Source organism: Aspergillus multicolor (assembly GCF_047715735.1).
Source record: "Aspergillus multicolor strain CBS 133.54 unplaced genomic scaffold BDW74scaffold_1, whole genome shotgun sequence".
Lineage (NCBI taxonomy): Eukaryota > Fungi > Ascomycota > Eurotiomycetes > Eurotiales > Aspergillaceae > Aspergillus > Aspergillus multicolor.
In genome coordinates, this window is record NW_027395952.1 from 777,954 (window position 1) to 801,338 (window position 23,385).

General features: G+C 53.0%; 10 protein-coding genes across 10 annotated transcripts; 3 read left to right on the top strand and 7 right to left on the bottom strand.

Moving 5' to 3' along the window:
• Positions 1–67: 67 nt before the first annotated feature.
• BDW74DRAFT_172249 (uncharacterized protein) lies at positions 68–997 on the bottom strand (the record flags this gene model as incomplete). Its single annotated transcript, XM_073727475.1, has 2 exons — positions 68–400; positions 467–997. 2 exons carry the CDS (start codon positions 995–997, stop codon positions 68–70), a joined length of 864 nt encoding a protein of 287 aa, XP_073589505.1.
• Positions 998–2,682: 1,685 nt separating this feature from the next.
• BDW74DRAFT_2617 (RNP domain protein) lies at positions 2,683–5,526 on the top strand. Its single transcript, XM_073732346.1, has 9 exons — positions 2,683–3,649; positions 3,747–3,799; positions 3,937–3,944; positions 4,002–4,095; positions 4,159–4,290; positions 4,370–4,421; positions 4,534–4,973; positions 5,025–5,178; positions 5,230–5,526. The coding sequence occupies exons 1-9, from the start codon at positions 3,250–3,252 to the stop codon at positions 5,367–5,369; spliced, it is 1,473 nt and encodes a 490-aa protein (XP_073589506.1). The 5' UTR covers positions 2,683–3,249; the 3' UTR covers positions 5,370–5,526.
• On the bottom strand, positions 5,527–6,930 carry BDW74DRAFT_2608 (uncharacterized protein). Its single transcript, XM_073732340.1, has 2 exons — positions 6,185–6,930; positions 5,527–6,111 (listed from the first exon to the last, which is right to left on the bottom strand). Exons 1-2 carry the CDS (start codon positions 6,825–6,827, stop codon positions 5,684–5,686), a joined length of 1,071 nt encoding a protein of 356 aa, XP_073589507.1. The 5' UTR covers positions 6,828–6,930; the 3' UTR covers positions 5,527–5,683.
• An 875-nt stretch (positions 6,931–7,805) lies between these two features.
• On the top strand, positions 7,806–9,118 carry BDW74DRAFT_164587 (zinc-dependent alcohol dehydrogenase; the record flags this gene model as incomplete). The annotated part of the gene is made up of 4 exons (XM_073726285.1): positions 7,806–7,930; positions 8,027–8,075; positions 8,136–8,292; positions 8,346–9,118. The coding sequence occupies 4 exons, from the start codon at positions 7,806–7,808 to the stop codon at positions 9,116–9,118; spliced, it is 1,104 nt and encodes a 367-aa protein (XP_073589508.1).
• Positions 9,119–9,386: 268 nt separating this feature from the next.
• BDW74DRAFT_172253 (uncharacterized protein) lies at positions 9,387–10,892 on the bottom strand (the record flags this gene model as incomplete). The annotated part of the gene is made up of 2 exons (XM_073727476.1): positions 9,387–10,481; positions 10,569–10,892. 2 exons carry the CDS (start codon positions 10,890–10,892, stop codon positions 9,387–9,389), a joined length of 1,419 nt encoding a protein of 472 aa, XP_073589509.1.
• An 843-nt stretch (positions 10,893–11,735) lies between these two features.
• Positions 11,736–15,973, bottom strand: BDW74DRAFT_141879 (uncharacterized protein). Its single transcript, XM_073722625.1, has 2 exons — positions 15,339–15,973; positions 11,736–15,288 (listed from the first exon to the last, which is right to left on the bottom strand). Exons 1-2 carry the CDS (start codon positions 15,654–15,656, stop codon positions 11,902–11,904), a joined length of 3,705 nt encoding a protein of 1,234 aa, XP_073589510.1. The 5' UTR covers positions 15,657–15,973; the 3' UTR covers positions 11,736–11,901.
• A 240-nt stretch (positions 15,974–16,213) lies between these two features.
• Positions 16,214–18,042, bottom strand: BDW74DRAFT_141880 (mitochondrial 37S ribosomal protein mS29). The gene is made up of 2 exons (XM_073722626.1): positions 17,317–18,042; positions 16,214–17,251 (listed from the first exon to the last, which is right to left on the bottom strand). Exons 1-2 carry the CDS (start codon positions 17,954–17,956, stop codon positions 16,383–16,385), a joined length of 1,509 nt encoding a protein of 502 aa, XP_073589511.1. The 5' UTR covers positions 17,957–18,042; the 3' UTR covers positions 16,214–16,382.
• Positions 18,043–18,283: 241 nt separating this feature from the next.
• BDW74DRAFT_172256 (ribosome biogenesis protein RRS1) lies at positions 18,284–18,996 on the top strand (the record flags this gene model as incomplete). The annotated part of the gene is made up of 2 exons (XM_073727477.1): positions 18,284–18,339; positions 18,393–18,996. The coding sequence occupies 2 exons, from the start codon at positions 18,284–18,286 to the stop codon at positions 18,994–18,996; spliced, it is 660 nt and encodes a 219-aa protein (XP_073589512.1).
• Positions 18,997–19,110: 114 nt separating this feature from the next.
• On the bottom strand, positions 19,111–19,797 carry BDW74DRAFT_2653 (uncharacterized protein). The gene has a single exon (XM_073732358.1). It carries the CDS (start codon positions 19,655–19,657, stop codon positions 19,226–19,228), a length of 432 nt encoding a protein of 143 aa, XP_073589513.1. The 5' UTR covers positions 19,658–19,797; the 3' UTR covers positions 19,111–19,225.
• On the bottom strand, positions 19,798–22,298 carry BDW74DRAFT_2652 (putative Rho GTPase activator (Bem2)). Its single transcript, XM_073732357.1, has 5 exons — positions 22,175–22,298; positions 21,484–22,115; positions 20,769–21,426; positions 20,625–20,719; positions 19,798–20,572 (listed from the first exon to the last, which is right to left on the bottom strand). Exons 2-5 carry the CDS (start codon positions 22,004–22,006, stop codon positions 19,938–19,940), a joined length of 1,911 nt encoding a protein of 636 aa, XP_073589514.1. The 5' UTR covers positions 22,007–22,115; positions 22,175–22,298; the 3' UTR covers positions 19,798–19,937.
• Positions 22,299–23,385: the final 1,087 nt, after the last annotated feature.

The window sequence follows — 23,385 nt, forward strand, 5'->3', positions numbered from 1 at the left end:
GGTCACCATCAAGAACTACCAATGCACCGTGCACACTCCTTTGCTGTACACTATGATTGACATCAAGTTAAATCTTCAAACCCCAGCTCCTGCCCAGCCCAACAGCCGTAGATCCCATGAAGCCGAGACACTGCTTCGCACCGCTGAGTTTGTTTCCGATGGCCTTGCTATCCTCAACTCTCCGCGTGACGAACGCTGCTGTGGCCGAAAGATCAGGGCTCGAGTCCCGGGTCAGGACGACCTCGGCGGAGGCGTAGATGGCACTGACGGAAAGGCGCTTCGTGTACCAAGATGCGTCGACCGAGGCATCGCCGGCTAGGTGGAGGATGTCCGAGGAGAGGGCGTGGAGTTCAGAGAGGGAGAGGGGGATGTTGGAGGGGTATGACATTAGTGCTAGAGCCTATTTACACATTGTCAGCCTTGTTTGCCTCCTGGTTATGAGGAAAGGAAGGGGGGAGGAGCTTACATCCTGCCACTGATGCTTGATATCTTTGTTCATGCGCAACCGCTCCATGATCAATATCTTCGTCTTATCTTCCACAGAGGCCGGGATGCCATTGACCCCGTTGCTGGCCACCAGCAAACCATTCTGCTCGACCGCTGCGCGGAGAAGACCGCGGCGACTGGCAAGCCAGAAAAGGATGAGGTCGAATTCACCGCGTGGGAGGAGTTGCACGGAGACGTCTAGGAAGCCGGTGTCGCGGGCGCCGAGGACGAGGGCGTCCTTGGTGAAGCCGTGCGCGGGGACATGCTTAAGGGCTGCGGAGAGGATCGTTGTTTGCGAGTTGGTGTATTCGTGAGGTGGGATATCGGGGTGGTGCTGGGAGTGGTAGAGACGTTGGGTAGGAAGGTGGGATTGGCGAGCGGTGGTTGGGCGGAGGTTGTTCTGGAGGACTGTGGCGGTGATTGATGCCAGAATGGATCTCTGGGATGTGCAGCAGGAGGAGAGGAGGGGGTTGCGACAGATACGCAGTGGGCGGAGCGCTGGACGTGCCATTATGGCGTGGTGTGTGTGTGTGTGTGTGTGTGTGTGTGTGTGGTCTGGTTGGTTGTGGAGGGATCGGAGTTCTGGATAGCATCGGATGATGTTTTTTGGGGGGTTACTTGTATCTCCGTAGAAACTCCGTGGGCCGCAACAAGTTTATATAATACATACTATTGCCTTTAGGGGCCAGAGTAATCCAAACTTGATTGATGTACCCCAAGATCTACATTTACTTACAGGAATTGAGATTGATCTGATTAGGTTTTGCAGCGAAATGGAAGGAAGGCTTGCTGCACTATGGAGACTTTGACTTGATATTACAGACCAAGTGACTTTCCCAACGCTGCATAGCTTCAGGAGGCTAACACCAACTGCTAGACTATCTTATTAGAAAGAAGCAAGCTCAATGTGCTCGGGCTGCCAGACCTCCAGTTTGTATTCCATACTTGTAGCCAAAGCCACCCAGCCGGCGGTACCTGCATATAGCGAGAGTCCACCTGTTTCGTTAGCCGAAGTAGAAGCTAGTGCTGGACGTGTAGCTAATTAAACAGGCGGGACTTGCTGTCAGTCCCCAGCTCTTGTGACGGTTAGTACGGAAGTATGTGTGTGGACATTGGGGACAATCGCAGCTGTCTTCACTCAAAGCAGTTCTGTACAGTATTGCTTGACCGTAGACTAAACACAAACAAAATTGCCTGCCGCTCCCTTTCATTAACACAGATTCAGAATCTTATCTGGCAGCTTTAGACACTCCAATCCCTCCTCCTCCAACCTAACTCCAACCACTCCAGCGCCTCTCTTCCCTTTCCCTTCCCAAGTGCTCTTCGCCAATTGGATCTTTCTGCGCTGTGACTGCGGGAGAATCCAGAATCCAGACCATCTCTGGCGTCAAATCAAGCATCGTCGTCTGCTTCTCTTGTCTCTCTCTTTCCATCATCCCTCCTCTTCCTCCCCTTCTTTTGCCCTTCAGCTTCTTCTGTTTGGATTCTCCGACCGCCTTTTCAACATGGGTAAGTCTGCGTCTTTGCTGCTGTGCTTCGTCTACTTGCTTGCGCCTTCTGGCTATTCTCGCAGCCATTGTACCTCCAGACCATACTTTCTGATCTGACTGCATCTTTGGTTCCTCCATTCCCCAGCCCGATCCCTCCCCACTCCCCTACTATTACTGCTCTCTATTATACCTCCCCCGTTTTATTATTGTCCCCCCTCCTCCTAATGGCTTGGCTCCGTCGCTTTCTCATCAGGGCTGATGTGACGGGGACCTTGGGCTGCATTTCGTCTCGTTCTCCTGCAAAATCATACTTCCCATTCATCCATCCGCTCTTCTTCCTTCTATTCCCGGCCCGTCTACTACCTTACTCTGCTGCATCCCTGATTCCCCCGGGAACACCAATCACACTTGTGGCGTCCACGGGGTGCGTTCTGTCCGAGCTACCTGTCAGACACAGCTACACAGCTTGTCTGTAGCTGTGCTTTCTTTTTTGCTGGCCCCCCCCCCTCGCTCCCCCGCTATTCTCCCTGGTTGCCCTCGATCTTTCTTCTTTTTCCTCGTCTCCTCTCCTTCTTCCTTCCCTTCCCCTCCTCTGCTTGTGGTGCTGTGTGTGTGCCTTATTCTTATCACTCCATCTTCGCTATTCCTATTCTCGTTTTGCTGTCATCCTCTTGCTTCTGTTAGAACGCACTAGACTTGTGGCTTACACCTGAAGCGAATTCCAGCCGACGTTTATCGTCCATACCCAGTAAGTTTCCTCTATTCATTACATCCCTTCTCCCTTGGCATTCTTCTTTGTGTGCTTTCCTAAGCACTGCAATATTCCCCCATCCTCTCCCTGCTATCACTGTGGGTGCGGTAGGCAGCTAGAGGCATTGACACTCCATTGGGCGTGGCATTACCTCGACTTTTCGTTCTACGCACATTGCCGGGCATGTAGCTGGGTTATTTCTTGTTCCTCAGCGGTCCTCATGAGCATCTCTTTGTTGCACTTATACAGTTTGGAACCTCTACGCTAGGGCCGCTTCGGATGCGCCCTATCCCCCGGGTCCTCTTTGCGGTACCTCATAATTATGGAGCTCTGCCCCAGCCCAGTCACATGACTTCAGCTCCGAAATCGCGCACCCAAGGTTCACGCCCGTTGCGCAGATCAATGTCGCAGATTCGAAGTTACTGGTCACCCTAGCCTTTCCCCCAACATCAATCCTGATCCTTTGTCTCTGATCTTACCGCCTTTTTTTATCCTTTTAATCTTCTTTGCACTTCCGTTGCAATGGCTTACGGCGACTACGAATACGATACTGACCGCGCGCAGCGTGAGAGATCCCGTTCTCCCCGTCGTCGATCTCGAAGTCCGCGACGAAGCCGCCGTTCGTATTCGCCACGCAGTCGATCTCGGAGTCGTGACCGTGACGATTACCGCCGCAGCGATCGCCGTTCTCGCTCTCCTATGAGTACTGCCCAAGGCCCAGCAGGTGGTCATTCAGGCTCGGGATACAGTGGACGCGGTGGTAGCTACCCGCCTCCGCCCAGGTCATTCGAAGATCGAGCAGTCGCAAAAGAACAAATGATGCAATCCGTGCGCGACAGTTCCCAACAGGACCGCCGAGTCTATGTTGGGAACCTTTCCTACGATGTCAAGTGGCATCATCTTAAAGATTTTATGAGACAGGGTGAGCAGGGTCATATCGTGCCGACAGGGCAATGAGCATTTATGGGATTGGAATCCGTGGCTGACTTTGGGGATCCTCTTTCCGCGCCGATTTACAGCTGGAGAAGTTATCTTTGCCGACGTCTTACTTCTTCCGAATGGAATGTCGAAGGTGGGCGCCAATGCGTAGCGTGACTGGTTTTTTTCTTTATTTCATTTGTTTTTGGTTTCTTTTGTTACCCCCGTTGGTTCGATCTGCTTGGAATTTTGGGTTGACGGGCTGGGCCTGGCTGTCCGGGATCATTGTAGGGATGCGGGTGAGTTCTACAACCTTACTACTATATTTTGTCCACACAAAGCTGACCATACGGTAGGATTGTGGAATACGCAACCAGGGAGCAAGCGCAAAATGCTGTCAACACGCTCAGCAACCAGAACCTCATGAACCGTCTCGTTTACGTCCGCGAGGTACATACTCTACCCATATAAATGGCAGGAGGGAGACTAATCATGATGCTTGTTCACTCGTAGGACCGCGAACCTGAGCCTCGCTTCTCGGGTGGCCCTTCCCGTGGGGACTTTGGTGGCCCCGGCCGCGGTGGTTTTGGAGGCTACGGTGGCGGCGGTCACGGTGGTGGTGGAAGACAGCTCTACGTTTCCAACGTGAGTTTTTTCTCGTCCTAATCGAACATTACGCGATGCCATCTGCGCGGGCATGATATTGATATGATGCAATCTTTAGCTCCCTTTCAACGTTGGCTGGCAAGATTTGAAGGATCTTTTCCGCCAAGCAGGTAAGCTCAGGATGCCAGGTTTCACTCTGAATAGTTTTTGCTGTTCCCTGCCGTCTACCTACTCTCCCAATGTACAAACTTGGTCCGACACTGACGCTTGTATTTTATACAGCTCAGCAAGGTACCGTTATCCGTGCCGACGTTCACACCGACGCGACTGGCCGCCCCAAGGGTTCTGGAATTGTCGCCTTTGAATCACCCGAGGATGCACGCAATGCTATTCAGCAGTTCAACGGATACGATTGGCAAGGCCGTACCCTGGAGGTCCGTGAAGACCGCTTTGCAGGGTCCGGACCCGGCATGGGCCGCGGTGGCTTTGGCGGTGGCTTTGGCGCCCGTGGTGGCTTCGGCAGCCGTGGAGGCTTTGGTGGTCGTGGCGGCTTCGGCGGCGGCTTCGGCGGCGGCTTCGGCGGCCGGGGAGGGTTCGGCGGTGGTTACGGCGGTCCTCCCAGTGGACCTGGCTTTGAGAGCGGACCTTCAGTGCCTCCCAACCCCTTCACCGATTATGCCACCTCCGGCGGCGATAAGAGCGATGTGATATATGTGCGCAACGTGAGTACCGTGGATAAAAAGCAATGTGGCCACAGCTCTGACCCATAGCAGTTGCCTTGGTCGACTTGCAACGATGATCTGGTGGACCTGTTTTCGACCATCGGAAAGGTTGAGCGCGCCGAAATCCAGTATGAGCCCAACGGCCGCTCTCGTGGAACTGGTGTTGTCCAATTCGATAGCGCCGACACGGCTGAAACTTCAATCGGTACGTATTTCTTGCCGCCAAGCTCTGCTGATATCACTGACACAGTTGCAGCCAAATTCACTGGGTACCAGTATGGCGGTCGTCCCCTTGGCATCACCTTTGTCAAGTATTTGACCCCGTCTCAGGGTCCGGTCGACCCCATGGATGATGCCCAGCCTACTGGTGGAATCACCCAGGATCAGATCATGTAACTTTAGCGTGTTTTTTTTCTGCTTTGATTCCCCTTCAGGTGGCGCGAAGGGCTGAAAATGTCTACGAAATGCTATTCTAGGCCCTAGGTTCTGACTGGGGTATTGCGATCTGTTTTTGAAACATCTCCCGTGTTTGTTTCTATTTGTTTGTTCGGAAACTTTTGCTCGCTATACCTACGCTCATTAGGGTTGGTTGATGGCGGCTACTGGTACACACATAGTCTGCGAACTTTCGGAATTATCTTCAACTCAATGCCATGGTTTTCTATTGGGAAAGGAGGAAATTGTATGCCTTGGAGATAAGTGGTCTATACTCATATTGTCACGCCATAAGCCTTCACAGCGACTTGCCCCCAGAATCCCCTCCTTTGATCTTCAGTTAATCCCCTTCGTTGCAACACACCTGCGACTACTCGACTCCAGCGGCCCCAGGTAACCGCATTACCACCACCTCCCACATTGCAGACGGGCCAGTCAGAACCAAACATCACCCTGTCAGGGCCGAAGGTATCGAAGACAACATCTGTCCACGGCTGGATCGTGCCCACCAGAGATTCAATGTCTGGCTCGGAATCTGGAGCGAGGGAAGGGAGCTCTGAGAAGGCGCCGGAGAGCTTCATATATGTCGACGGATATTGAGCCATGGCTGTGACTTGGGACTTCCACTGAATGAAGTCGGCGTGGGTGGTGATTGCCTCTGTGGATGTAGCCGGTAGACGGAGGTTCGGTTTGCATAAGTGGTCTGTGTACATAGGTCAGCACTGTTCAAAAATCCGAGAAACAGAGCCCAAAGTATCGGAGCAAAAATGACTTACTGATCACAATCGTCACTCTATCCGTCTCCTCAACGCCGTCGTAAACCCTTCGCATCAACTCAGCCGCCTCCTCAAGCTGCCAGATCCCACCCTGCCTCGCATCCACACCCAAGTCAAAGGTCAAGCCGTTCCTCCCCAGCCACTTGAGCCCCTCAATAAATGCAGGCTGCAGCATGATTCCAGCCGGCTTATCCTGCACCAAGTACCGCACCCCACGCACTTTGCGCCATACCTCATCTGACCCGACCCTCTCTTTAGCCAATGCCATATACTTCTCCAGCACCTCCGGTCCACCAGGTACAGGCGCCCAGGGGACTATCCCGAGACACAGCTTGCGGTCATCAGGACTGTGGCCTTCTCCAGGCATAGGTTTCCCGCTCGCGATCCGCGCGAGCAACGAGACTTCATCGAGGGAATGCCCCCAACCATGTTTTCCCGGCCCTGGCTCCTCGACGGACGAGAGGCGGTCTGTTTCGAGGAAGATGAAGCCACGCAGAGACGTATGGTCTTTTGTTGCGGCGCGGTATTCGTCTACCGAGTGTTGGGCTCCGAGCGGATTAGAGCCCGGTGTGTGCCAGGCTAATGTGGGGAGGTGGGATTCGGGGAAGAGGTGGATGTGCGAGTCGACGATGGGGAAGGACATGATAAGTGACTCGGTGTCCAGAAATTTGAAAGAGGCCGTGATTCCAACATGTTGAAGACCGTGAAGCTAGAGAGGGTGCTATGATGCTATAAGGTACGCTGTCGGGGGTAAATTCGCGAGGAAATTAGCCGTCGGGTGATTTCAGACCGAGTCGATGATGAGCATCAGGGTTGCATATCATTGGCATGAAACTGTACGGAACAGGTCTAATGGGAAATGTGAATAATGCCTTGGAGACCAGGGTACTCAAATATCCAGAGATATAAGGTCAGGGACCTGTCCTGGGTGTGCTCACTTCTCACTGCTCACCTTGTCTGGTGCCCTCCAACCCCGCGTTTTCCCCGCCATCTCAACTCCGTCGACTCCATCAGAACCAGCACTGGGTTCCGCATCCATTCCGTCCCAGCTTTTGAGCTCGCTGAGTGTCCATTGGCAGATTGCACCTCATGAACCTCCCAAAGCATCCCTCTGTCCCTCTCGAGTCATCACGACCGTGAAACACATCTACCGTAACCGAGGCTGTTCCACCACAGACCCTCCTCGGCCGCCGACACCCCTCACTCTCCCTCGAGACTGATTGGATGAATCACATTTAACACGTTCCATGAATGCAGCGTCCTGGACTAGCTGCGTCATGCTGGAACCTTACGCCTGTGGCTCTTGCTGCAAGCTGGCCCTGAGGCGCACTGCATTGCCTTGGATCGGCAACCTTCCCCTCCCCGGGCGGAGATTCCGTTTCCCCTCATCTATTTATCAGGCGGAGGATCTACGGAGTACTTACTCTGTGAACCAATGGTCAGACGAGACGATTGTCGACTTGGCGTTACGTTGCGCTGGTCTCGACAGGGGTATAAAGAGAGGGATGTGATCCGTCTTGGAGAGCTTGTTTCTTTATTTCTCTGCTTCCTTTATACGTGACTGTAACAATACTTATACCATCAATTCATCGAAGAGATAAGGAAACCTGAGACCATCAGAATGGCTACCCCCGAAATTCCCAAGAAGGCGAAGGCTATCATCTACGATAACCCCGGCACCGTCTCTACCAAGGTCGTCGAAGTGGACGTCCCCGAACCCGGAGATAATGAAGTCCTGATCAATCTGTATGTGGAACAAATCCGCAATCTTCATGGACTCGGAATAATCGAGTCGAATCGGAGAGTTGACGTGTAACAATTGCTAATGCCGCGACCCTATAGCACTCACTCCGGCGTGTGCCACTCAGACTTCGGCATCATGACCAACACAGTATGCACATATTGTCATAGAGTCCCTGAAGCCGTCACAATCTGACGCACAAAACTATAGTGGAAAATGCTCCCATACCCAACCCAACCCGGCCAAGTCGGTGGCCACGAGGGCGTCGGAAAGGTCGTGAAGCTCGGCGCAGGCGCCGAAGCCTCAGGTCTGAAGATTGGAGACAGAGTCGGCATCAAGTGGATTTCCAGCGCCTGTGGGCAATGCCGTACGTATCAAACAACCTAGCCCCTGCCAATGGCTTAACTAACAACATCCAAGCCCCCTGCCAGGACGGCGCCGACGGCCTCTGCTTCAACCAGAAGGTCTCAGGCTACTACACACCCGGCACATTCCAGCAATATGTCCTCGGACCAGCGCAATACGTCACCCCAATTCCAGAGGGCCTTTCCTCAGCCGAAGCCGCGCCCCTCCTCTGCGCCGGTGTCACAGTTTACGCCTCCCTGAAACGCAGCAAAGCCCAACCAGGGCAGTGGATCGTGATCTCCGGTGCAGGCGGCGGACTGGGTCACTTAGCCGTCCAGATCGCTAGCAAGGGCATGGGTCTACGCGTTATTGGCGTTGATCACGGGAGTAAAGAGGAGCTAGTCAAGGCCTCGGGCGCTGAACACTTCGTGGACATCACCAAGTTCCCGACCGACGATAACTTCGCCACTATCTCGTCGCATGTCAAATCTCTCACGACGAAGGGTCTAGGCGCGCATGCTGTCGTTGTCTGCACGGCGTCGAACGTTGCCTATGCTCAGTCGCTGCTCTTCCTCCGGTACAACGGCACACTCGTCTGCGTGGGCATTCCCGAGAACGAGCCGAAAGCTATAGCCACGGCGTTCCCGAGCAAGTTTATCCAGCAGCATATCCACATCACAGGGTCGGCGGTGGGCAACCGGACGGAGGCGATTGAGACGATGGAGTTTGCGGCTAGGGGTGTGATCAAGACTCATTTCCGGGAGGAGAAGATGGATGCTCTGACGGAGGTGTTTAAGGAAATGGAGGAGGGCAAGTTGCAGGGGCGGGTTGTCCTTGATCTTTCTTAGGAAATCTGAGATTCGGCGCACCGGTTGTATATGGAGTAGCTTGTTTTGTTAATGCTAGTGACGGCCTTCGGAATAAATGTTCTTTAACCTTTCCCTGCTTGTCTTATTTCGACGCGGCGATAGCCGGGGCTAGGCTCGTGGTCGGACTCAGTCAACCCTAAGTAATGAACGGAACGCTTGCAGTATGCAATATGCAGTATATACTCGCTTGCAGCAACAACAAGATCTACAAAAAGCAAAAATCCAGATCTGGAACATAACCGATCCATCACTTCATCCTCTTCGTCCCCCTTTCACCCTCAATCTCCCCAGCCCGTTTCCTCCCATTAGCAGTCCCCGTTCCTGCTTCCGCGGCACGAACAATTCCCGCCAATGTCACAATAAATCCCCTCGGCGCCCGGTTAACCTCAACTCTGCGCAGCACCGCGCCCAATTTCTCACGAAACGGGTGCAGATCTTCACCAGGTAGGTCCGCCAATGCATCGAGGATGAAATAACCTCCCTCCTCATCCTCGTCGTCTGCATTCCCAATGAGCTGCTGGTATAGATTGCGGGAGTCCTCGTCTTCGGGTGTGTTGGCAGGAGAAAAGGAGACGCGGCCGTATTTGTTGTCAGCAAGGGCATCGTTGTTGCGCCTGGATATGTCTTCGAGGATGGTGGTGAGGGCTTCAGCGGCACCTTGGAGGCCGTGGGGGGCTCGAGCATACATATTCTTCTGGATGTTGAGGCTGTTGGTTTTGAGTGCCTGGATCACTGCAGCCACACTTGATGCGACCTTGTATCCCTTTTCGTCTTGGTCTTTGGTCTCGGTTGGTCCTCCTAGTGTCCGACAGTATCTGTCAAACTCGGAAAGAATCTCCCTCGACCTCTGCAGCGCTTTATCATAGTAGATCGCTGCGCAAGCACCAGGTGGCATGGCCTTGCAGAGACTCGTAAATACGTTATCATCATTCACGGCCAGGCGGAAGAGGGTCATTTCCATGTCCCCTTGTACGACACACTGCTCTGGTGTTCTCATCTTCTTGATCGAGACGTGGCTATATCCTGTATTGTCTTCTGGATCGAAATCAAGCTCGGCAATGTCACAACGAAACTCCTCGGGCAGAATCTCCGCGCTGAATGCAGAGAGGATGTCGCGGACTCTCTGCGTTCGACTGAAGCCGCCTTCCTCCACTTCGGAGCGGACGTACGGCCAGTCAAGCTGCTTTGCAATCAATTCTAGGGTTATGTGACTGGAAAGAAGCTGTTCGATGCGTGGGAAACCCTGCGCATGCGCGTCGCTCGAGAGGAGGATCTTCGAAGGGACATGGGAAGGGGAAGGAGAGACCGAAAGTGATTGGCCCTGCAGCTGATCGAGAAGCCACTACATAGTTCATTCAAGCCAGTTAGCAAAACAGATTGCGCAACAAGCCCTGACTAGTCTGCCCGAGGCATGGGTAGAAGAACTCACAAATATATGTTGACAGGCCACATCTTTCCCCCGAAACACCGCGCAGGTGCATTCATAGCCATCACCATACCCATCCCCTTCCACTCCATCACCTTCACTGTTGAAGTCGCCTTGTGTCTGACCCCGGCGCATCAAGGGGATCCGCACGCGCACCCTCTCCGCAAACACAAACTCATAACCCTCCCTCACCCTCTCACAAAACAGCACGTCAAAGTCCGTCGTCAAGCCAAGGAGCGCTCTAGCTTCCGTCTCACGATCAAGACCCGAGTTGCGAAGGTCGTAGACAAGGCCCGACGAGGCCTTGACGGCGGTCAGGTCCGTCATTGTTGACGATCCTCTTTGTCCCACTCCTCGCCCTCGCCCTTGTCCACGTCCAGCTCTCGAAGCAGACTCTGCCTCAACAGAGCCATGAATCGAAAGACTGGAAAACTGCCCCGTGGGCGTGGACATCGAGCTTCCAGCTTTGACGCTTTGCTTTGAGCCTCCGAGTCCGCGGCTGACGATACGTAACTATCTGCCGACCGTTCCAACCTGCCAGGTGGGTAGGGTACCAAAGCCAAAGTAAGGTCCGATACGCGGTAGGGTAGAGTTTTCTTGGATAATATTTCCCGAACCAGAACAGACCACGACGCCAGACCCAAGACGAAACCAGAAAACGCGGCCATGGTGCGGGTTTGGTGGTAAATAAGTTAAGACTGGGTCGGACCTTCTTTCGGCTTCACTTCAGCGGCTCCTTGGGACTCTGCTCCTTGTCCAGCACACTGCAGCGCCATTGAGGACTGGATAGAATGGGACAGCGCAATCGATGTTTACTGAGGAGCTGAGGGAGGCACAGTTCGCTGTGAGAGGTTTCCGTTGACCGCGGTGTTTGGCTTCGCGCCGCATGACGACATTTGGGTCAAATGGGCCAAACGGAGCTTGCCGCATGCTCAAGTAGATGTGGCAGACTAAGAGAGTTGGAAATATTTGTGGGGAGAGAGTTGATACCACAGCAGGGCGCACGCGAGGCAGTTTCCCGTTGACGCCGTGGGAGGAAGGAACGGTGGTTGATTTACCACTCGTTCGCTGCGGCGGAGATGTGGCGCGGTGGTCAGTCGAGCTTCGTTATTACTTGCTTCTCTGCGAACCATTTCTAGTTTTGTAGTTTGGTACATCTACTGGTTAGTATACAAGGAAATTATTTATGAATTAGTTGCTATCAACTATAAACTATGGAGTAAGCCCTAACCCATCTATGCCGACACGCAAAAAACACAGGCAAAACAAGTGCATCGCCAAAGGTAAAGGGTATAAACGGCATAAGAGATTCGTGAGTCATAAGTTATATTTAAAATCATTCTTTCGCAACCGCAGAGGGCGAGCGCTGCCTCGCCGCATTGCGCTTCTTCGCGTCCTCCAGCGCCTTGCGCAGCCGGTCCTGATGCTCTGGGTCTGTCTCCATCTTCCTCGCCGCTATCCCCACTGTACTAGCAGGTCGCGCAGCAGGGTTGGGTAGGGATACATCATAGAGCTGCCCAGTAGGGATAACGTCCGCAGAAACCGGCGGCTCAGGGAAAGGCGTTTTGCCCAATGTGCGCAGGGCGTCGTTTATTGCAACGGTGATCTTAGCCGGTCCAACGCGGACACTTTGCAGCTTGGTGCGCAGGTTATCCTGAATTTTGGCGTCTTCCTTCTTCTTCTCGGCATCCAACTGGCGGAACACTTCCGGCTCTGCATTGGAATAGCGGGCCTCGGCGACGGATACGCTATAATCTGCGTTGTTGAGAGCTGAGTCGGCGATGCCGAAGCTGTGGAGAATGCACTCAGAGTCTTTGCGAAGGTACTCAACTAAGCTGTGTACCGATTTGAGGATCTGTTCGATTTCTGCGTCGGGGAGGCCGGACGAGCGAATGGCGGCTTCGTCAACGCGGGCCACCTTGGCAGAGAGTTCATCGAGGAGGCTCTGATTCTCTCCGAGCCCGCGCATGATTGCATCATCGAATAGGTCCATAAGCTTGTTTGCCCGTTCATCACGGGCTCGCGCGGCTTCCAGGACATTCTGTTTCTCCATCTGGTCGAACTCATTGTCGAGCTTCTTCAGCGCCGCTGAATCACCCATGAAAACAAGCGGCCGTCTCTCGGCCTTTTTTCGTCGACGCTCGCGGTCCAGAGCAATCTCCAGACGCTTGTGATGTCTTATCTCGAGCCGACTATAGATCTCGTTCACCATCTTCATCGTGTGTGATATGCTGTGCTTGTCTGCGCCATCCTGGTAGTTGCTGTTCTCCCGGTCAAGTTGGCTGAGCGCAGAGTCATAATGAACTTGAAGGGTAGATATTTCATCTTCCAACCGTTTATCCACTGGCTCATAGACGTTGAAGATGAAATCCTCGAGTTCTTTTCGTTCTTCCTCGAGTTGGGTACGTGCTTCTGTTTGGCGGAACTCTTCCTCAAGGATGTTGATATCTGCATAGCCAATCTCCTTGCCATTAAACAATGCATCGATATGGCTTTCAGACTCCTCTTGACGTTTGACTCGTTCTTTATCCAATTTCTCCTTGCGAGCCTTACTGGCCGCTTCCCAGGTTCGGCCGGTTTCACGCACCCAACCGAAATCGGTAGGATACTTTTCCAAGTCCCTTCTCACCGTAGTATGCAACAGGCTTTCAGACTGCCTATTTACAGGCGACGAGGCGACGGTGCGCAACTCATCAACTGGGCCGGGTGGTTTTCCTTGCCGGAGAGAAGGTGGCAGGGGCGGGGGCGTGGAAATTTGTGGCGGCTTCTTTCGATAAGTGACACTCTTTTCTCGAATCAAACCAACAAATGTTTCGTCCAAGTCGTTCTGTATAGATGCACCGGAGGTCGCCCGCTTCCGGTTACCTTCAATTGGCGCCGGCGTGTCCGCCATCACACGTCCACTTTCTGCTTGTGCCTGACGCAAAGCAGAATAAGCTTGGTACGCTGGTCGTTCAATTTGCAGTTTGTCAGAGCCTCTCTGAGGCCCCTCAGTATATTTGAACGGAGTATAAATTCGCTGCGGTGGATTCGTTGAGAGAGGCGAGTATACTAGACCTTCGTTGGGCGGTACCGAGGTAGACCGTAGCGCATGTGCTGCAACAGCGTGACTTGCGGTATATTTATGGCCTCCCGGGTTGGATGCTGACCTGTGGAGAGCCGCAGGGTGAGGGGTATGGAGCATAGGAAGTATGGGACGTCCGCCGGGGCTATAACTGCCGTCTTCCGCATCGTCCGAATTGCTGGCTGGCGCGAAATATCCCTCTTCGGTTTCGACCGGTATCAATCCCGATTCGTCCGGAGTGGGCTGTTTCGGCTTAGCATTTTCTGGCTCTTTCGCCGGAGTCTGAATTGCAGGCGGTTGGTTTGGGGCATTCGCAGCGGCGTCGGCCTCATGTTCAATGCTATATAAGATTTCACGCAGCTTCGTTTCCTTGGCCATAAAGGCTGTGAAGATCTTGAAGCGCTCCTCATCAGAGTCAGCAACAGCTTCTTTCCGCAACATTGCCACATAGCGCTCCAAAGAGGACTGTGACCAAGAATCAAGATCGTCAAAGCGATCTACTTGTCTGGATGGGGGTCGGGGAGAATCCGTTGTCCTGACAGACTCGTTGACACCCTTCATGTTACCAACTCGGTCAATCTGAGCCGCCTTTTCTGTTGCTGCAGGTTCCGGCTGTTTTGCCACGACAACTTCGACTGGACTTGGAGTTGAATTGGGAAGGGTCTGCTCCGGGTCGGCTCTTGGGCTTTGTTGTACTGACGACGGCCTATTGATCGGTTCTGGTTCAAGTCTAGGACTCTGCTGTATCGAAGAAGATCTGTGATCCGCTAAAATGGGTTTATTCCATGCTTCAATAAGGCCGTCGATGTTTTCAGAGTTAGCGATAACAGACACCGTGGTATAATCTGACCCGGCAGTATCCATCCTGACTGGATGAGCAGGCGGCTGGAAATCATGGCGACTTCCTGGACTGGTAGGTGACTGAGCCGAGTAATGCTGAGATGTCTCTGCTGGCTTCGTATGGTCTAGATTAGAGAATGACGGGGTTGGCGAGTGGCCGCTTCCTATAGTCCCAGTAGTGCTAATCCCATAACCCGGATTCAATTCGTGCCCGGTATTTACCGGGGTATCTAGCCTCGGTCTGAAAGCAGCTACGTCATCAATCTCTCCTGCAGTGGGGGAGAGATGCTCCCAATCTGACGGTCCGCCGGATCCTAACACAGAAGGACCAGCTTTCGGAGGCACGGGCGGAGCAGGTGCTAGAGACTGTGACAATGTTCCGTCTGGCGGGACTGAAGCAGCTGGCTGAGCATTCAGGGTCTGATAATAGTCGGGTGCTGTCTGAGCCGGAGGACTTGGATGGCTCGAAATGCTATTTGGAGGGTAGTCGTAGCTCGGCGGTACGTTATGGTATGACGGCGCCGGTGGCTGGTTCCAGGACTGCTGGGTCTGCGATGCCATCGGCTGATGGTTCTGATAAGCAGACGCATCGAACACTGGCGGAGCAGGCGGTGGGGGTGGTGGTGGAGGAGGCGTTAGAGAAACAGGCTGCTGAGGCGGACAGGTAGGGTTCGAATTCCACTGCTGATAATAATCTTTTGCCGGTGTCTGTGCTCCATAGCTATGATTCGCGCCTACCGAAGGCCGATATGGATCCGTGGGGCTTATTACCGGAGACTGGACATTAGGCTGCTGACCGGTGGTACTTGAAGGTCGAGGCTAACCCCAAGTTTAGAAAGAGAACATCTAGTGCACGAGAACGAACTCACTGGTAGCGGAGGCGGCGGCGGCGTCTGCATATAGTTCTGCCTATTGAAATTCACACCCCAGCTTGCGGTATTGACGCCGGAAAAGCCAGAGATCGGCGGCACATTTGCGCCGGTGCCTCCTAGGATCGGGCTGTAACTAGGACTCGGACCGTAGCTGGCCGTGGCCGGGTTGTAGGACGGAGGAGGCGGCGGTGGTGGGGGGCTCGCGACTGGGCGCCCTGATGGCCTTGGTGGTGCTGCCGGAACTCGCCATTCTGGAGCAGGAGGCGCGGATGTAGGCGGCCGATGGTTGTTTGTATATTGATGCGAGTTGGGCATCGTCTCGAGACGAGACCTAGCAGCGCTGGGCACGCTTTCGCGAACGGACGTTTACAGGAGTTTTGTTGTTGATGCGGTGCGGGGAAGGAGGATCCGGATCTTTCAGCGACGAGGATGGAGGACAGGTGTTCATGAGCATCTACCGGAGGATAAGCAGATTATTAGACACAAGCACAGCCTCCAAGGCTCTGCAAGGTTCTGCAAGGCTGAAGTTTGTCTGAAGGAAAGTGAAAGGGAAGATGCAGAAGTGGCCGCAGCGGAGAGTGGAGGGGAGGCTTAGCGGCCAACTTGCGTCAAGCTGTTCGTGTCTCTCCACTCCAAGACCCCCCTGATGATCAATTCTTTGTCCCTCTACTATTGTAGCGATCTGTAATGCAAAGAAATGGACTTCTCAAGTGTTCCATCACTGGCTGACCATTGCATAGTGTATCGCCTGACCCATACTCTGTGTGCATATCATGGATGACCAGCATCACATGAGACATCATCAATGCCCTAACGGCCTGCGTCTATCTGTGATAAACCACCCTAAATAAGCTGCTACTCTATAAGTTATATGTCAAGACAATACCAGTTCATTATATGCATACAGAACATACACTCAAAAACAAATAGTAAAGTACAGGAAAATCCGAAGGCCATCTCACAGATACAAGCACAGACCCGGTGATCCAGGTGGAATATAAGAAAAGAGCACCCAAGATGTGTCTAAGGAGGAGCAAACATCTAAGCAGCTACCCGCAACCGTCTGCCTAGCTTCTCAAGCTCACCAACCACACCGCCACCAGCCAGCGTCCACTTCTCGCTAGCCCATTCGTCACTAACCGTCTCCCGGAGAAGACCGCTGCGCGCAAAGTACTCCAGGAAACCGCGAGCTTCGTCTTTGGTCAGCCCACCAAGCTCCTGCACGTTGAGCATACCCTCTTTGGCAGCGGTGGGTTTCGGCGAGTTGAGAGCCTCAAGAACGCGGGTATCAGGTTTGCTGTAAGCTTCTGGGAGAGGAAAGTCGGAAGACGACGGGTTCACGCTAGCGTAGCGAGCCGCAGCTTGCTTAAGGGCGATGTCAAGGGCGTAGATGGACGGGCTGTTGGAGGATGAGGTGGCATAGAGAAGGGCGCCGCCATTTGGCAGGGCAGGCTTTTCTTTGCCAGGCTTCAACAAGCCGAGGAAGTGCCGCGCAAGGACGAAATCGTGAGCGTGGATAATCTCATGCTTAATGTTGCGGTACGCGGTATTCTGCATCCAGTGGCCGACAGCGTCAACAGTCACGAGTGTAGGAGGACGGGGAGTAAAGTGCTTCTCAAAGCCAGGCGTCGCAGACGTCGCTGTAAGTTCTGCCCACAGAGCCTGGAAAACAGGCCATGCGTTCGCCTGGTCCTGGATACCGAGCTTCGCGAGGTCTTCCAGAGTCATGCCAGGCTTGACAGTAGGAAGCGCGGCATGCTTCTGGGAGACAAGGAGCTTGGAAAGAACTTTCTTGTTGGCGGTGGCAGTGCGAGATAGCAACTCTGCAGTTGCCGCGTTTTGGACATATAAGTTGGGCTGCTCCTCAGACAGCGGCGCGTAGCTGGTGTGTCCAATGACCAAGTCCCGCGCTAACCGTTCGGTCAGTAAAATTGCACCTACGGTAAAGCGACCAAATCGATGATTCAAAACTTACCATTTGGAATAGAGACAACAACCCAATCCTTCGTGAATGCCATCGCCGTAGCCTGCAACAAGTGGACACTCTTTCCCGCCTTTCTCTGCCCGGTAATAATCCTCTTCAGCGAAGTCCTCTCACCTGCGCTCTCGTTGGAAATCTGGTCAAATAATCTACCCATCTCCAGTGTCTCCCGCCGCAAAACCGTGCCAGGGCGGCGGAAAATTGACCAGCCCTGGCTAGTCTTGAACGCCTGTACAGCTCGCAATTGATCGATCATCGGTACGGGGAGGGCGAGAACTGAGCCGCGAAGACGTGAGTCGACCATCGTTTCTCCGTTGAGCTCCTGCATCCCTTCGACCTCGAGAGCATTCGGGTTGCTGAGGACGATCCGCTTGCGGAGGGCTTTGCGCTCTCCGGGGGGTGGAGGACGTGACTTCTCCTGAGGCCTACCCTTCTTCTTGATCTTGACAGTGGCTCCGACACGGTACTTAGGCCCCTCATGGCTCGAAGGCTTGGGTTTCTGGATTGCTTTCTGGAAAGGGGCGGTTGTGTGGAAGGCCGCCGTTCGGGTCACTGCTGTGGACGGCGGTGGTAAGATGGCGCGAGGTGTTTGGCGAAGCTGCGTTAAGCAGCCAGAGCAAAAAGTGGAAGCCATTGTGATGCAAGACACCGGCGCAATGGCCAGTGTTTAAGCAGACAATGGTAATTAGAGGACGATTGGGATCGTGGAGCTTGGTCGCCGGCCGGGAGAGACTGGAAGGTCGGAGCACATTTTTGGCCGCTCCTCAGGTTTCTGTAGACGGTTAGTGCCGTGGCCGCTCTAGCGGGCGGTCTGCGTAGATTGAGCACAGCCCGCAAAAGCGGCACCCCAAAATTATCCCCGAACTTTTTTTCTGTTTTCCCGCTTTGGATAATCTCCAACATTGACATTTCCGTTTCCACCAAGTCACTGCTCTGTGTCTATACAGATTATACATCAGAGATGGCAAACTCAACGACAGGGGCGAAATCGGCCTCCAAACCTAAGCCCGAGCGACTGTAAGTCCGAACTTAGCCATTATGTTCCTGTACATCTGCTCACATAGCAACAGCCCTATCACCGTCTCGAAGCCAACCCCATACACATTCGATCTCGGCCACCTTCTCGCCAACGATCCCAACCCGCTCGAGCTCCCGTCTTCCGAACCGCTCAATGCATCCCTGAAAGCCACCGCCCGAGACGGCGTCCAAAGCCTCCTCAACCAACTCCTCACCACCTGCCCCATCACCTCCTCGCAACAGGGCGTCCTCCTCACCCTCCCCTCCCCGTCGACTCTTCTCCCGCGCCACAAACCCCTCCCTACACCCAAGCCGCCCACCAAGTGGGAGCTGTTCGCTCGCAAGAAGGGCATCGGCAAGTACAGCAGCAAGCCCGGTGCTGCGCTGGCGGATAAGGAGCGTCGTAAGAAGCTGGTATACGACGAGGAGTCCGGCGAGTGGGTGCCAAGATGGGGATACAAGGGCAAGAACAAAGATGATGATCAGTGGCTGGTTGAGGTGAAGGAGAAGGACTGGAAGAAGGAGGAGGATGCTGCGGCCCAGGGCAGCTCGATCCGTGGCATGTCGCGTGCGGAGCGGAAGGACAGGATACGGCGAAACGAGCGGAAGCAGAGGGCGAATGAGCGGAATACCAGGAAGAGCGGTGGTGGACGATAAATGATTGTCTCATGGGTTTTTCGCATCAAGTTAAAACTTCCGCTTGGGGATTATGATATCTGGTGTGCTGGATTTATCTAGGCGTCTGGAGTGGTATCAGGTTCTGAGTTTATAGGTTGTCCTGATGTTAGGGCTAAAAGCAATATTACCTTTGTACATGTGCATTGCATTGAGGCTGTTAGCATATCCCCTTGCCAATTTCTTTTTTTTTTTCGGTTTCAAGTCGGGATCATCCCCTGATCTCAGAATGAACTTGGGGCGATGCGCAAATCTTGTATATTTCCAAGTTATGGGTCTGCGAAGTCAAGCAAAGAGAATCGTTCATTAAAGAGGTGGGTTGAGTACTATGAGATGCCGCAACATGGCTCCAACGTGAAAATGATAGACCGGGTTCAGAGGCTCCAAAACACAAACATGCAAGTATCAGAAAAATGGCCTGTGTAATAATATCCGATAGCCAACGCTCAAGGCAGGCAAGTAACAACTCTAAGGTAAGGAAATCATAAAGACAACAGGAAATGGTAAATGAAAGAGAAACAATCTCTACAGCCAAAATGAGGTGAAGAACAGTGACCAGACTCCAAACGCGCCAGACATGCAATTTCGCGAAATATAAAAGGAACCGCAGAGAACTGCTCGAAAACTGACGGGATTCAAACATGGACGAACCCAATCCCTCGTAAGGAAATGAATAAGCAGAACGTTCGCAAAAGAGACATGATCGCACCAGACTTTAATGTACAATCTCAGATCTCAACCAAGGTGCTTGATCCACGGTTCCTGCCGAAGATCTCGTAGGGCGCGTGATCTCCACGCCGGAATGAAGAGGGGTATAGGATAGGCCAGCCTATCTGATTTTCGACTTAGAATGCCTGGCCAAGGCGCTCAATCCACAGTGCCAAAAATCTGCTTTATTTAAGCGTGTATTCGAATTAAGCGTCTCAGATCTGAATCGGTGATAGAGGAGGTCCAAGCTCCGGGAGCTGGGAAACGCTCCTTGTATGCGAGGTTTCAATTTTTCGAGGTTTTTTCTTATGAGTCTTTGGCGTCTCGGGACGGGGTGGCGCTTCATAAGTGCTGCTTTGGCTGCTGCCAGATGAAACAGCCCTCTCGTCAACACTAGGCGCCTGGGTCTTTTTTTCTTGTGGTGTCTTTTCTCTCTCGTCCATTTCTTTTTCGCGCTGAAGCCATTCTTTCTCCGTCCAGCAGCCCTGCCAGCAATTCTTCCAATCGCAAACCAGGAACTGGAAACAGAATGCATCAATTTTCATGCAAGGTTGAAAGCAAATGCAAAGGTTGCGGTAGTCCATTTTGTTTTGGTCGACGTATGAGTGGAGAAGGTTGAGGTGGCAGGTGATGGCGAAGAGAAGGTAGTAATGATAGGGAGGCAATTTGGAGAGCTCATCTTTCAGCATTTGTGGTGCTGTAGTAGCACCCTCGCATTTTTCAGCGATCATAGCTTGAGTCTCTTTGGGGAATAGTTCGTCTGGTAGTTCGCGCAGCCAAGCTTTGAACATAGAGCCAATAGTGTTGATGTCATAAAGGTCTGGTTCATCAAAGAGGCTTACATCCAATTCTGCAGGTTTGGTGAGCATATGGCTAGATTAGCAAATGAGTAGGGCACCTACCTGTATCGAAGCGTCTTTGCCAGTGCTTTACTTCCTTGCCACTTCCTGGTACACGGTAGAGCCCTTCCTCCTCGCATCCTTTGAAGTTAAGGTAACTGTTTCAAAGTCAGTAATTGAAAGCATGGCCATGTCTTGAGAACTTACTCTATGCATCGGTACGGCAGAGCAGGCATCCAGAACTCCGTCTTATCCCTACAGTCCTCGAGTCGCTTGGCGATGCGTGTCCGGCGTGCTTGCTCAATCAGGGGCAGGTTTATGACAGAACAAACATAATTATCATCCGCGACTAACTCGCGCTCGTTGGTGCTGCCACTCCTCGTGATCTTGCCGAAGAAGCCTTTGCCGGCCTTTCCTAATCGATCGGCTGCTCCGCTGGAGGATTGCTTGAGGTTGTTGAATATGGCGGCCGAAGCACCCGACACTTGGCTCAATGACGCCGAAGGCACCAGTGACCCCTTCCGTGCCGTCAAACTATTGCCAAATTCCGCAGGTCGTTCGACAGCAAATCCCCTGGTACTGCCATTTCCAGCTGTTTTGATCGCGCGCTCCTGTCGAGACTTTGCGGAGCCCTGCGTTTCAGGTTTGCAGTTCTCTTCCAGTTTCAAAAGACTGGTAGACGGACGCCTATTCATTGCTCGGCTCTTCGCTGAGTCGTCCACCCTGATCGACCTGGAGCGGGATAGAAGGTTGGCGAATCGTGGTTTCGTCTTCTTGAGCGAACTGTATCCATCTAGTTCAGTTCCCACCTTTTTGAGCTCTGTCGTTTGTGTCTGCGTGTGCTTTTCGTCGGGATGGTTGCTGTCTTGGAAGGAGTTAGTTTTGGACACTTTGGCAATGTCAACGCTCATTTTGTACCTACCGGCTTCTTGTTGAGCAATCATTGCGGGAAGGTCAGGAGACGATTCATAAAGTTTGGAGGTGACCTGCGCCCTGCGATCCCTAGAGCTACCGCGGCTCTTCGGTTTCTCTGCAGAGTTCCCCGAACTGTCCGATCTTTGTGCCTTATGCGAGTACTTTGGTGCCTTGAGACTGGCGAAGAAGGACCGTGACGGATCGCGCGTGTGCTTGGGGGACTCTCTAGGCGAGGGCGGATACTGCGGTATAGCTGTGAAACCTGGAGTTGGTGGTTCTGTAGCGGCACCGGGAGATGCAGGGAAGGTCGGACTATCGGTTGTCTGATTTGAATCTTGCGTGACGGGGCGTATTGTGGCCCCTTTGAAGAATTGTGAACTTGAGGAAGACTTTGGCGAATGAGGCGTCAGAGGGCTGAGACCATCGGAACTCTGGGCGCCCGGTGACAAAGGGGAGGAATTCTTCATTCCCGCCTGCAGCGTGGACGGGCTTAGATCCAGGTTAGGAACCACAGAGTGTCTCGAAGGCATTTTGACGATGGTATGTATGGGTATAAGTCGGTGAGGAACGGTTTGAGTGAAGAGTGCTAAACGCGGAATAAAGAGGTCGGCTTCAAAGGAACAGTCAGGCACTGCCAGCCTATTCACAAGTCAACAATCAACAGGACATGAGTCAACAGTACGCGAACGAGGACTAACCATGAACTTCCAACCAGTCTCCAGTGTCTTCACTCCGATCTGCGATACTGCGTCCAATACCTCCAACGTCCAAAACGCAAACAAAGTTCGGTGTTCGTGGGTATCAATCGCCCAAGATCACAGGCAGGCTAGATTGAACCAGAACCAGCCTTACCAATCTTGTATAGTCGGGTACGAACGAATGATGAAGAAACGGTATCGGAAGATCTCTTGGTTTGGTTGAATCTGCAGCCAATTGCATCATAAGTGTTAGTTATTTCTCCTAAGGACTCGGGTCGAATAGCAGCGGCAGGCGTTTCCAGGATCAACAGATCCAAGGCACAGCGGGACAATGAGATCTGAAACGAAGTGGACAAAGATCCGATGCATGGATCCTTGGTGGGCTATTCCAAGTCGCAGGGAGAGCGATTGGACCCAGCCCCCAGTCCCGAAGAAATCGTTTCAGAACACAATGAGTGCGTGCCTGACTAGAAGTCTGAAACCTGTGCCGCCAGGAGTTGTAGACGGGGATGGATGTCAACATACCAGGCCGCGCCGCTCATACTATTTCGTGAGTCCGGAGGGCGTTTCCGAGGGTCTCTTCTCCTTCGATCTATTGTTCAATGTTGACACTAGTTTTCAGTCGATGAGATGGGGCTGAGTGGTTTGAACAGAAAGAATGCCTCGTCTTCACTTCTTTGAGAGTTGTTCGCGGGTGGTCGGGGTAGGAGGGAGTGTGGCAAGGAGATTGACAGCGCTAGTGATTTCGCAGAAAGACAAAATAAGAGATGTAACAATGAAGGGCGCGGATCAAAGCAACAAAGCGAGAGGATTAAGAAAAGGCAGGCGATGATGGCTCGGTCGGGGAGGAATTATCGACAGACAACAGGAGAAAGTGAATCCCGCACGGTTCTGAAGGTGTCCAGGACTAAAAGCCGTAGCGACGACACATTCCCTGATAGCGCGATGCAAGCGCGGCTGTGTGTCAGACTAAACTCCGTTCTTTAAGGGGGGAACCACCAGTGGGGATGGCGGAGAACTGTTTCGAGCGAGTGGCTTGCTGAGCGCTTTGACAGCCTATCCGAGCAGCTCTGCAAGATACGTCGAGAGATAAGTAGATGCCATCTCATCAAATTTTAATGAGAATGGCCACAATATTTGTATAAGAGCTTTCTACCTGACGTACACTACACTCTAGACGCCCAGCCGCAATACAATCTTTTACGGTTCAT